Genomic DNA, 13,703 nt, shown 5'->3' with positions numbered 1-13,703 from the left:
TATCTAATTACTACTACAGTTAGTTATTAGTATTATAATTTTCACTGTTATTAATATAAGTTAGATAAGTCATACAAATCTATTCTTGATTTTCATCCAAATTCTTTCTTAATTTTCGGAACACGTTTTAAAAATTCAAATGTGACGTCACTTTGGGAGTTGCAATGGCTTTGACTAACACGGCTGTGATTTTGTAATGTATTCGTTTTTATTCTATAGCTAGTCCCGACTCCAGTTTAATCATGTATATCTACTATATAGTCATTTTATTAAATTTACTGTTTGCAAAACTATGTATTATTCTTGATAATAATGATGTTTTTTTGTCTCAGACGGATAACCCTGGCCGTTTGGTCACAACTTTTTGGAACCTCGGCGATCTTCAACTTTGTACTTGTTTTGGCTTTCAAACTTTTTTCATCTGAGCATAGTTTTGTGTGGAGGTAGCGCACGTCTGGCGTACACAATTTTAAACCTGGTACCTTTTGATGGCTATTATTCGTTTGTTTCTTTGTCCTATATTTTCTCCCATTTATTTATTGTAGCCCTGTCGTGTAATGTTGTCATTTTAATGTTAAAATTAACATTGCCATTAAAGCGAGAGGTTTGGCATGCCACAAAATCAGGTTCAACCCACCATTTTTTCATAAAATGCCCTGTACAAAGTCAGGAAAATGGCAATTGTTACATTATAGTTCGTTTCTGTGTGTATTACATTTTGGGGTTGTTTTTCTGTTGTGTCGTAGTTCTCAAAAATTTGATACGTTTCCCTCAGTTTTAGTTTGTAACCCAGATTTGATTTTTCTCTATCGATTTATGAATTTCGAACAGCGGTATACTACTGTTGCCCTTATTTTTTTTTTTAATTCTCAGCTAGGTTTTTTTTTGGGGGGGGGGGATTGAATAAAAAGTAAGTTTTAAAAATCCACTATTTAATGATCTATTATATGTCCTTGTTATTGTGGGGTATATCCTGGTGGATATTGAATCTGTACGGTTGGAGGACAACTGGGGGTTTGACAACACATTCCTGCTGCTGGTTGCTGCATTGTACATACACTAGGTAAGTTAAACTGAACACATCTGCAATAAATAAAAGGAAAAAGATATAAATAAAAGTCATAATGAAGTTTTCATACGATTATTTACTTAGTTTTAATACTTGTGCTACTTTATATATTTGAGTTGAAGAAATCTGATGACATGCTTCGAAAAAAGTGATGCATTAAACTTGATCCTATCATAATGATTTGTTAATGATTAATAAGAGTTACCGTTTTCAGCACAATGTTTTCCTAGGAAGTTTGGAAATATTAATCATACGAAAACACTTTTAAAATAGTGATTATTTTTAATGTAGAAATTTAAACAGTGATACTCTCTTTTTTTCCAACTTATGTCAATCAAAGTAATAAATGCGTCTTAACTTATTAAAACCCTTAAAACTAGTTCAGACAAAAACCTTGACGCGATATGTGATTCTTTAAAAGGTTTGTACTATTTTTTTAAATGATTGTGAATTCCTACTTGATGTTTATTTTGCAATTGGTTCTGTTACTTGGACTTCTGATGGTTAAAGGTCACTTTATTATTTTCAACAATTTTTACTTCATACCCCTGCTAACGTAAAACTACTATAGCTCAAAGTTACAATAAATAACAATGATTGTCATTATGCAGTCCCGTTTAGTGCAGATGTATATTGATATGAAAACCAAACAATAACAACGACTGGTATTTAGTATAGCCCATCTTTTTGCATTTGAACACGTCCATTAACTTACAAAGATTGGCAGTTGTACATTCCTGATGAGGCGTTGGTACATGTGCACTGGTATTTACAACCATCCTTCCATTTCTGTCCTTGCTGATATACTTGATTATTATACACACAACCTAAAATAGATAACTCTTATAGTTGATGCTTTTTCTCAGTTTTGGTTTGTGACCGAATTTTCTTTCAATGAATCGATTTATGACTAACGAACAATGATATGTTGCCTTTATTTTACACACAAACTAAAATAGATAACTAACAGATTGGCAATCAAGGTTATAAACACCAATCTAAAAAAACAATTAACACAGCTTGTAAAACCATAAAAATTAAAAATAAGCTTAAACAATTTGTTAACATCTTAAGTCTGATATTCTAACTAACTTATAATGTATCACAATGTTTGTCAGAAGTATTGACCATGTCTACTATAGGTGAGACATGACTGTCTAAAACTAACTATAAATATATGTATGACTTTAACAATTTCCAACATGACTGTCTAAAGCTACCTATTTATAAATGTATGTCTATAACCATACCTGTAGATTGTCCAACATGACTGTCTAAAGATATATATATATATGTATGACTATAACCATACCTGTAGATTGTCCAACATGACTGTCTAAAGCTACCTATATATATATGTATGTCTATAACCATACCTGTAGATTGTCCAACATGACTGTCTAAAGCTACCTATATATATATATATATGTATGTCTATAACCATACCTGTAGATTGTCCAACATTACTGTCTAAAGCTACCTATATATATATATATGTATGACTATAACCATACCTGTAGATTGTCCAACATGACTGTCTAAAGCTACCTATAAATATATGTATGTCTATAACCATACATGTAGATTGTCCAACATGACAGTCTAAAGCTACCTATATACATGTATGTATGACTATAACCATACCTGTAGATTGTCCAACATGACCAGATCCAGTTCCTGTGTTTACCATAGTACCACCGCTGGTCATTCCACTTGTTGCTAAAATGAATACATCAATTATGAATTCTTAATATTGTCAAGTCTATGATGGAAATATTGTAAATGTATCAGTATCGAAAGTCTATGTATAATGGGCTTGTTAAATCAGCTGTCTCATAAGGGATATTCAAATAACATGTTTCTCTATCCGAAATGAAATCTCTCTCGATCAGTCTAAGCTTTCCGCCCTTCATTCCGATCAGATTACCTAAGGGGTTCGTGTTGTGCCGTCATTAGTTTTCTATGTAATGTTAATTACAATGTTGATTGTATATTTGGTCGTTTTTCGCTTTTGGTGCCATTGCGTTGTATTTTTTTCCACAATTATATACACCTTATAGCTATTTGTCAGCTATTAATGGTCATCACAGATGTTTCCGTTAATTTTGACGTCACAAGAGAAAACATCTTACGCCACAAAGAAAGAGTTATTGCTGTATGATGTCAAAACTTTAATTGATGCAAGTTACTAGTACTTTAGTATTCGATCAGATGTCGAATAATCTCAAATAGCGATAATGTCTTTGTCTTTTTACCTTGGCCTAGCTTTAAATACAATACAGTTATCTATCTCTATTCTAATATCAGTCCATTTTAGTCATTATTTCGGAGGACTATTTCAAAAAACGAAAATTCAGCGATAACATCAACGCTTCCGGTGTCAAATGATGTAAACATAGGTCGATTTCAGGTATCTTGTTTGACTCAGAACACAACCAAATATGGTAAAAAAAAGGTAAGTTTTTATATTTTCAATTAAAGAAATAAAACAAAAGCACATTCCAGGAATAAAATTTCGGCTTCCCGGAGCTACATACAAGAAGACAAATGAAGATAGAAAATTTAAAACTTGCTGTCTTCCAATCAGATCCATTGATACTAAATTATTGCATCATAAATCATCCTCCGCCTTACATTTATGTGAGCCTGAATAACTGAGGTACAGTTTATTGTTATCGTTTTTCATAGTAATGTAAAACAAGAGAACTTTCAACCATAGTTTAATTGATGTTAGCACATCAAGGTCTCTGTACGGTTTTTAACCATGAGCCAAAATACATACAATAAAGTCAGCTATAAGAGATCCGGGTAAATATCATGAAGACAGCAAGCAATATTTTATGTTAATACTGCATCTACCTGTGTTTATTTCCTAAATATATTAGCATAGCTATATTTTGTATAATGTCAATTTCATCATGGAACACTTTCTCCACAATCAGGGATCCATTAAGGGATGAAAATAGGTTTGACATTTGTGTTACGATTTAGAGAGCTATTAATGTATTAATTTTAGTTGCAGTATAAAACCAATATAAGGTCACTGTCATAAAAATATAAACTTTTTTGTACTCTGCGCAAAACTGGGGAAGGACTCGGTACAACCTGCGCTCTTCCCCAGTTTCTCAACCTCATACAAAAAAAGGTTTTTTTTCTTTCTGAAATTGACATAATATTGTATATGTATCTCGTCAACATATGACTATCAACTATATATAAAAAAGTCTGTGAAAAATGTAATTTGTATTTGTTTTACAATGATACTATTGTAATTTTTTTCCTGCCTCAAATTCTCAAAAAAAAAGAATATTAAAACACAAAATGTTTCACAGCATAAAACGACAAATAAAAATGTAGGTTAATATATACCACAATATGCACAACAATTGTCTTGTACCCATCCGGTGTATTTACTGTCAGTACATACGGTCTTTCCATAGGAAGCACAGTTTGTGCCTGGTTTGTCGACACATGATCCTGAAAAAAACCAGCTAATTGAATAGATAATACATAAGAAGAAATGATACCTTTTTTTAAATAGATCTTTAAAAATTGTTATTCCAATTAATTTATCAATGCTTTTTGTTGTTTTTGTTGAGTGAATTTTTATTGTTTAAACATCACAAGCCGAAACGTGGTCGCTGCATTCAAAACTACTTACTGTAGATTGCTTACTTGTTAGAAACAAATTAGGAAATAACATCCCTTTAGATTAATGGTACATATTTACTCCCTGTTTTGAAATAACATCCCTTTAGATTAATGGTACATATTTACTCCCTGTCATGAAATAACATCCCTTTAGATTAATGGTACATATTTACCCCCTGTCATGAAATAACATCCCTTTAGATTAATGGTATATATTTACTCCCTGTCATGAAATAACATCCCTTTAGATTAATGGTACATATTTACCCCTTGTCATAAAATAACATCACTTTAGATTAATGGTACATATTTACTCCTTGTCATGAAATGACATCCCTTTAGATTAATGGTACATATTTACCCCTTGTCATGAAATAACATCACTTTAGATTAATGGTACATATTTACTCCTTGTCATGAAATGACATCCCTTTAGATTAATGGTACATATTTACCCCTTGTCATGAAATAACATCACTTTAGATTAATGGTACATATTTACTCCTTGTCATGAAATGACATCCCTTTAGATTAATGGTACATATTTACCCCTTGTCATGAAATAACATGACTTTAGATTAATGGTACATATTTACTCCTTGTCATGAAATGACATCCCTTTAGATTAATGGTACATATTTACCCCCTGTCATGAAATAACACCCCTTTAGATTAATGGTACAAATTTACCCCCTGTCATGGTGCCGGTTCCGGTTCCTGTCATAGTACCTCCGGTTCCGGTTCCTGTCATAGTACCTCCGGTACCAGTTCCTGTCATAGTACCCCCAGTTCCTGTTCCGGTCATTGTACCTCCAGTTCCGGTTCCGGTTCCGGTCATAGTACCGCCAGTACCTGTTCCTGTGCCTATCCGAATTAAAAGTTTGAAATCTATTATTAGATATAAGAAATATGGTATGAGTGCCAATGAGACAACTCTCCAGCCAAATCCTAATTTGTAAAAGTAAACCATTATAAGTCGTGTTAGATTATGGTAAATAACTTACTATTTTAATAACGATCTCCGTTCTAACACAATATGAAAGATGTGAACATAATGGAAAACAGGACTAGGATACTATACAGGAGCAAGGTTGAAAACAAAAAGGACATATATACAGGAGCATGATTGTAAATAACACGAAGAAGCAAAGAGACAGGAGCAAGGTTGAAAACAAAAAAGGACACATAGACAGAATTATGATTGTAAATAACACGAGGAAGCAAAGAGACAGGAGCAAGGTTGAAAACAAAAAAGGACACATAGACAGGATTATGATTGTAAATAACACGAGGAAGCAAAGAGACAGAAACAAGGTTGAAAACAAAAAAGGACACATAGACAGGTTTATGATTGTAAATAACACGAGGAAGCAAAGATGAAAAAGAGACAGGAGCAAAGTTTGACGCGAAATGACGACACAAAGACATTATAAAAGTTGACAACAACATAAGGCAACACACATACAAGAGCAATCATTAAGACAGAAAACAACACGAAGACACAGAGTCAGGATCAAGGTTGGAAACACACACGAGGACACATAGAGACAAGAGCAAAGTGTAAACAACATACAGACACATATAGACAAGAGCTAGACAGAAAACAGCACGAGGACACATAGACACAGTGTCATTTCCAAACATGGGTATAGGACACAGAGATACATGAAAAAGGTGTAACAGAATATAAAAATAGAAAAAGACAGTAGCTATAGCTATAGCTGTAATCACAACATGAAGACACATAGACAAAAGAGCTGTCAAATTCATGATGAGGACACAGAGATAATACACCGGATACAAACAGACACAAGAGCAACAGTTGAAAACAATCTAAAGATAATGTTGATGGAATGGATGACAAATTGAGATAGAAGCAATGCTAATAACAGACTTATATTCTCTCACCAAAACGCGGTAGGAACGTTTTCAAAAAGGAAGTGACGAATGATTAATGAAGATTAAGATGTGCCATTTAAGAAAATGAGATTGAGACCCTACATAAATATACACCTGTGCTGCCAATTTTAGAGTTTGCAGACTTGATTAGAGGGCAATAATGTTCAATTATTTTTTTTAATTTAAATCAAATCTTTGCCTCAAATAACATTTCGTGTACGGTAAATAATTATATATTGCCAAAACCTACTACATTGCACTTTTAAGCCATCTTTCGTTATTCATAATTTATATTAATGTTCCGAAGTAAGGTGAAATGTTGTTAAGACCCCCAAAGTACTCGCATGAAGCTGGGAGACTGATTATTCAAGCAAAGATTCGAAGACTTGTTTTAAAAGGTCTTTAGTTTCAAATTAATTTATTCTTGATAGACCCAAACTCTTAAACTAATGGCCAAATAATTGTCATTAATTACTTATGTTTTTAAATTTGGATTTGGCTATTATTTCTTTGTCCTTTTCGTTCATATAGCTCTTCAACTGTTTGAGTTCTTATATATCCTTGGCTTTGGAATATTTGGCCTTGAGAGCTCCTGATGAAGGTTAACCAAGAAAAGCGCTTCGGACACATGACATTTACAATTTTAAAGAACAAAAATCCCAAAGCTGATTACGAACATCTATACACAGACTTACCTGTAAATGTTCCTGTTCCTGTTCCTCCAGTACCTATCAATTAATACAGGTATTGCAGTAACATATAATATGAGGCAGGCATTAACTGTGAAAGGGGACGAAGTATGTATGATTTTTTTTTTTAATTCAAACATATTTTAATTTCAAAACGTAAAACACCGTACCATTTCCGATTTCGGTTCTGTTGTTAGGGATTTTAGTTTGACGTTATTTAAGTTATGACGTCATGTAAACAAAGAAACGCTATCATCAGTTAACGTATTTTCATATCAAGGAATTATTAAAAATGAAATTGGTATTGCTTTCCTTCCTATATCATACTAGACTGATACATATATATTTTACTCAAAGTTTCATGCAAAGACCGGAAAAGGGGAGTAGATTTATGCGCAGATACGGGAATTAAGAAAAGTGACCCAAAAAAAAGTTAACGATTTTGAGTTCATTAGTATAATGAAAAGTACGGGACATTTTCCCGATTTTTTTTTATATATATATATATTTTAATTGATTTTTCTACTGTTATAGGGGACTTTGTCCCCTTATCATGATGAAACCACTCAAATTGGATTAGTCCGTTAATTGCCTGTAGCTTAAATCGTCATTAAATATTTTATAGAGACGAAAAAAACGAATTTTTGGTAAATAGAATTACAAAAAGTGTACCCCTAATCCACACAGTCACCATTTGCAAGAAAACAAATGAAAGGGTATTTCGTAATAAAGAGCAATTATGAAAAAAGCCGAAACTTTAATTTAACAAGATGCCTATTAAAAGCATACTACTTTATAATTACCTGTCATGGTTCCACCTAAAATATAAAAGTATGTCATCACATCAAGACTTTTTTCTTATCTGTTAGATTTAATTATCTTGATCAAAATTATCTTTTGTGTTTTGTTTAATGACATTAAATAATTTAATTGTAAAAAGCAAGTGTCCAATATATATTGTGAATAACGAAAACGCTATCATTTGATTTAAGGCAAACTAAAAATACCTAAGAGTGCAGTACAACATTCGTTTTTTGTGTTTTCCAGATTAAGGTTAATCCAGAAAAAGAGTTTCGGGTGCATAACATTAATAAAGTACTGTATTCATTTTCTATTACAGAATTCACATTTTTTTTCATTCTTCATCATGATATATTTCATAAATGTTTATTAAAACAAGTAACCGTATCACTGAATCAAATGTCAAAAGTCAAAATGTATTGCTTTAATAATATCTTTTTTTTTCAGTTATGCTCTACGACACAAAATAACATAAGGTGGATATGATATTTTTAAAACCAACAATGCTAAACAGAACGGCCTATAACCTATAGTCACTACGTTGGAGAAGGTTGAACCTTATTTTCCATTATTTTCCAAACTTAGACTATAGGAATATGATATCCTAGTAATTATGGGTATTGGCAAGGATTTTTAGTCTGTAATTACCTGGATAGTGTGTTCCAGTGTTTGTGTATTTTGTTCCAGTGTATACTGCAAAAGTGATAAAAGTTAATTTTATATCATCGTCAAAATAAAATGTGTTAGTATATATACAGCAGATACAAATTTTTCATGAAATTCATACAATCAAATAACGGAACAAACAGCTGTATTTCAAAATATTCAATAATGGCAATAACAGTAGTATACCCCTGTTATAAATCAATTAGAGGATCCGGGTTACAAACTAACACCCATGATCAAAGCATCAAATTTAAAAGGAAGCCAATTCTAGATATGAAATCATCATTTATAATTATATATCTTTTTACTCATGATTCATCCATCTTAAAGTTTGCTATGAATTTGATTTCTCATAATTATTTAACATAAAATATCATATAATTGCATCCGATGAATGATTCATAAAACATGTACTTTTGATTGGCATAGAATGATAAGAAGCAAATAAAAAATTAAACTTTTTTTTACAATAAAATGCAACATTCATGCTGCACGTCCTTCCCATGACGATGTCACAACAATGCAAATGAAAGCAAACGAAACTGTTATTCCATGGCTGAAGCATTAAATTTGTTTCACTGTGGTAGAAAGTGTATATTTGACAATAATACCAAATCTGCTCATTTGTATATGAATAGAATAGTATTCTTCTTTTTATCTAAATTTATAAGCTTGTAATAGAGTAGATCTTGTGCTCATTTTTAGTATGAATCACTTCTGCACTTCATACAAAATGTGATTTGGTCAATACTGTTACACAAACTAAAATTTCACAAAGAAGCATTTGCTGTCTTCGAAGAAAAGCAGTTAAAAGTAAAGCATGCCTTTCCTTGGCTAAGGCTCAGACGTGTGGCATATGATCTTTTCATAAGAATGTTGTTTGTTGCTTATTTTGATATCATTGAATAATATCAATCGTAAACATCACACTTCTGTAGAATTAATAATAGGTTGCGTTCTATATTCAAACTGCGGTTGCCATTGAAGCTGTAAAGTACATTTGATGACAGCATTAAGCGAAGCAAACAAATAAAGTTGTAAAACCAACCGTGTCCATCTGGAGTGTAGACCGGAATAAATCCGGTACCACCGTTACTTGATCCTGATAAATCTATTAAAGCGTACTAATCATTAATAAATGTCTTTTTTCAATGCAAGTTAAGAATTTATTTTTCATTATTTATTAAAAGCACATTTCAATGACAGTCAGCAAACATTTGTTCTTCACGAAAAACATTTCATTTATCAGTCTGTGATATTAAAAAAATTTTCAAATGCCTGCTATCATTACCTTTAAAGGGGCACTAGCTACGAGATGTATAAAAAATCTAATTTCTTTTTTATTTGCTTTATCAATGATGAAATGCAATGTGAGATTCATTTATGTTGAATAATAACATAACCTGTAAATGATGGTCATTTGCTCAATTCAAAGGCAAGAATGTAAAATAATGTAGTGTACTGACTAAATCAAAATTGAACAGAAACTTTGGTACGGTTGTTCTTTTCAGTTTTCCGATGCCATTAAAATTAAAGGCTCTGTTCTTTTATCATTTAGTTTTGGTGCATCTTGTCGAGTCATAACGACAATTTTGTACCTTCGTTTGCTTAATTTGTCGACGTCATAACAAGATTCGTATACATTGGTTCTGATAAGTAAATAAGAAAGTAAGTAATAACTTTATTAAAAGAGGGTGACTCAAATAGCATTCACTAATCTACCTTGAGGCCCTAAACTTACAACTGATCAGTTGAGCGATCATGTTGTCTAAGTTACGGATCCTATATAATCTTTGAGTTTTTTAAATGTGTATAATTCCACATGTCATCAAATAAATATGTAAGTATATTTGATGATATGATTCTCTGGTTCAGACAATACTTACATGCACATTTGTTGCATGTTTTGGCACAGTTGTCCTTTACCCATCCAGCGTATGTTGGATCATTACATGTTTGTTGTCCATAGTCTGCACAGTTCTTCACGTGATCGACACAAAGCACTGTAATCGGATAATATTGTGAATTAATCATATGACGCAACACATTACTAATAGATAATTTTGTGAATGACGCACATTACAAACAACATTACAATTAAACAATTTCTTGATGAACATAACATACTCCTTTACATAAGTATTAGTTCATATTAAACTCATTTAATTTCCAATAAATTTAATTGTTCAAATAATGTTTCATATGAATGAATTCATCACAGATACCAGAATTACAATTGTGTATGCCAGACACGGGTTTCGTCTTCGAAATATTCATCAGTGATGTTCGGATAAAAAAGCGTTGAAAAGGCTAAATCAACTAAGTGTGGAATACCATTTGCAATCTATAATATACATTATTTAATTTATTGAATAATCCTTGACATAGATATTTAATGCGGACTTAAATTCGGTACTGTGATATGCGGTCCCTCACTTTTTATTGATACTTTTTCGCCCTTAAGATAGTCATGATTTCACTTTGTAAACACTGATAAATCAGTATGCATAAAGAATAAAAACTCGAAGAGTAAGCCAAAGCTGATATTCGACAACATTAAGGTAAAATTGCAGATGCAAAGCAAACTTTGAATAAAACATCATGCCAGCAGGGTACTCTTAAGAATAAGCAATATATACTAGTCAACAACAGAAACGATACACGACTTTTTTCAAATTAAAGATGAAGTTTTCCGTTTATAAGACCAATATTGAAGATAGTAATATATATAATGACCATGGAAATATAAATCCTTTTAAAAAATTGTTTTTGCTTTCGTGACGTCATTTAACGAAATATATTTTTTTTGACAAAATTTACATAAAACGACAATTTCAAAAACAGAAGTTCCAACTAATGATGATAACATCTCATTTAAAGGTAAAGACCATGTTTGCCATCAATTCTTTTTTTTAAATCATAGTTTCTTCGTTTATTTGTAAAGCAAAGTTGAGCCCCACAAGAAATCGCTAAAATGAATATGTTCCAGACCATATGAGTTTTTGGACCATACGCGTATGGTCATGACCATATGGGTATATATTCATATGGTCCGACTGAACGCGTATGGTCTGGGTAATTAACATTCTGTTTAAGCTTACTTTTATTACTTCTTAACTCTTCTTATGGTATGACCGTTCATTAAAAAGACGCTATCATATAGGTAAATTTATTATTATATTATGATAAAAAGATTAACTAAATAAAGATTAGAAGTTTCAGAAAGTTTATTTTACTTACTTGTCAAAACTATAATAAACACATTTTATACTGATGGCCATTGTCGATTTGTTATTACGGGCGAATGGCAATATGTCGACTTGAATAATTAAATTCCAAAAAATTTCTTAATGAACTGTTACACAAGAAGTTACTAAAAAGTAACATAGTTTATTTAAAATGTCTTGTGAATATGGTGTATTGCAGTCATTTTGAGATATTTGAGGTCTAGTAAGAGCTTCTTAAAAAAAAAAGTAAAATCTCAAAAATACTTAACTTAGAGGAAAATCATTTTGGAAAGTCCATAATCACATGGCATAATAAAAACAAAACGCATCAAAAACGAATGGACAAGAACGGTCATATTCCTGACTTGGTACAGGCATTTTCAAATGTAGAAAATGATGGTTTAACCTGGTTTTATAGCGCTAACCCTCTCACTTTGATGACAGTCTCATCAAATTCTGTTATATTTACATTGATGCGTTAACTAAACAGACAAAATAAATAAAATAGTCAAAATATGGGTACATCAGTCATTCTCGTATAACAATTTTAAAAGGAACAATTTAACAGAACACAAAAACATCTATCTACATACACATTCATTGATTTGTTTGTTTGACGTCAGAAAATTTTATACGTCACATATATTTGTCGTTCAATGTGCATACAAATAATTTTAAAATTTACCTAGGCAATGTTAGCATACAGGGTTAAAAAGTCAAAAGTATGTAAGAATAAATTTCAGAAATAGACCGAGATCTAAAATAGTCCAAAACACCGTAGAGATCAGAATGGTCAAAGACCTCGGTATCACTGTACGCAGCTGCAAAAAGGCTAGCTTTTCACTCGCAAACAAAAGGTGTAACTGAAAAGGATCGTGCACTTCCAAGACTCGCAAGTCAAAAAAGCCAGGATACCGTGTGGTGGTAAATATCACCCAAGCGTACATGCAAGAATTTAACTAGCCACGAAAACTAACTACGGCATCAATATAGAATTTTTACGTAACTTTTGAATTATAAAATTAACAAACTGTAATGTAACCATCATTTGTTTTTTTAGATCAAGTTTTTGTATTATTGAAACGTTTATAATGTAATTTGAAAAAAATACCTAAATGGTCTAAATACTCATATGGTCCGGCCCGTTAATAACCGAACGAGTATTATACTCATATGGTCATGACCATACGCGTATGGTATAAATATTCATATGGTCCGAAACATATACATTATCAATCAATTTACAATGCGTAAAGTAAAATTCAAATAATCGGTAACGATATTAAAACCAATCAGAAAGGTTCCAAATTAACAGTGTGTTGTTTTCATATCTAAAGCATTGATTTTAGACGAAAAGAATTTTTTTTTGCATTTTTGAGGTTTCAAAAAACATTTTTTACCAAAAATTAAAAAAAAAATTTAATATTTCAACCCATTAGTTACAACATAAACATAACTTAGCATATTGAATATTATAAACCAATTTGAAAATTCATTCAGTACTTCGAAAATTGTGTGTTGATTTTTAATCAAAACTTTTCGCAAAAAAAATTGGCACCCTATAATCGTTTACACGGAATTTAGTTACTTTCCGACAGGTTTTGATTTACATTATCATATGTGCATATATTGCAATGAAAGCTTTTTAAAATAGTGTATCTCATTAGTTTAAATATTTAATACTTTTTGATACATTTTATT

General features: G+C 31.5%; 1 protein-coding gene across 5 annotated transcripts in view; it reads right to left on the bottom strand.

Moving 5' to 3' along the window:
* Positions 1 to 915: 915 nt before the first annotated feature.
* The window catches only part of LOC139522711 (putative per-hexamer repeat protein 5), a 28,893-nt gene continuing 16,105 nt past the window's right edge, over positions 916 to 13,703 (bottom strand). For 4 of the 5 annotated variants that reach the window (XM_071316181.1, XM_071316183.1, XM_071316185.1 and 1 more), the window contains 10 exons: positions 10,662 to 10,778; positions 9,824 to 9,886; positions 8,758 to 8,802; positions 8,112 to 8,126; positions 7,315 to 7,347; positions 5,411 to 5,584; positions 4,439 to 4,546; positions 2,714 to 2,788; positions 1,785 to 1,896; positions 916 to 1,083 (listed from right to left, as the gene is read on the bottom strand). In XM_071316181.1, coding sequence (XP_071172282.1) covers positions 957 to 1,083; positions 1,785 to 1,896; positions 2,714 to 2,788; positions 4,439 to 4,546; positions 5,411 to 5,584; positions 7,315 to 7,347; positions 8,112 to 8,126; positions 8,758 to 8,802; positions 9,824 to 9,886; positions 10,662 to 10,778 — 869 coding nt within the window. In that variant the 3' untranslated portion in view covers positions 916 to 956. The remainder of the gene's footprint in view (positions 1,084 to 1,784; positions 1,897 to 2,713; positions 2,789 to 4,438; positions 4,547 to 5,410; positions 5,585 to 7,314; positions 7,348 to 8,111; positions 8,127 to 8,757; positions 8,803 to 9,823; positions 9,887 to 10,661; positions 10,779 to 13,703) is intronic. The other variant, XM_071316184.1, reaches the window with a different exon arrangement.

The sequence above is a fragment of the Mytilus edulis genome, chromosome 5 (assembly GCF_963676685.1).
Source record: "Mytilus edulis chromosome 5, xbMytEdul2.2, whole genome shotgun sequence".
Taxonomy (NCBI): domain Eukaryota; kingdom Metazoa; phylum Mollusca; class Bivalvia; order Mytilida; family Mytilidae; genus Mytilus; species Mytilus edulis.
Note: the sequence above shows the minus strand (reverse complement) of the source record. Positions and strands in the feature narration are given on the sequence as shown.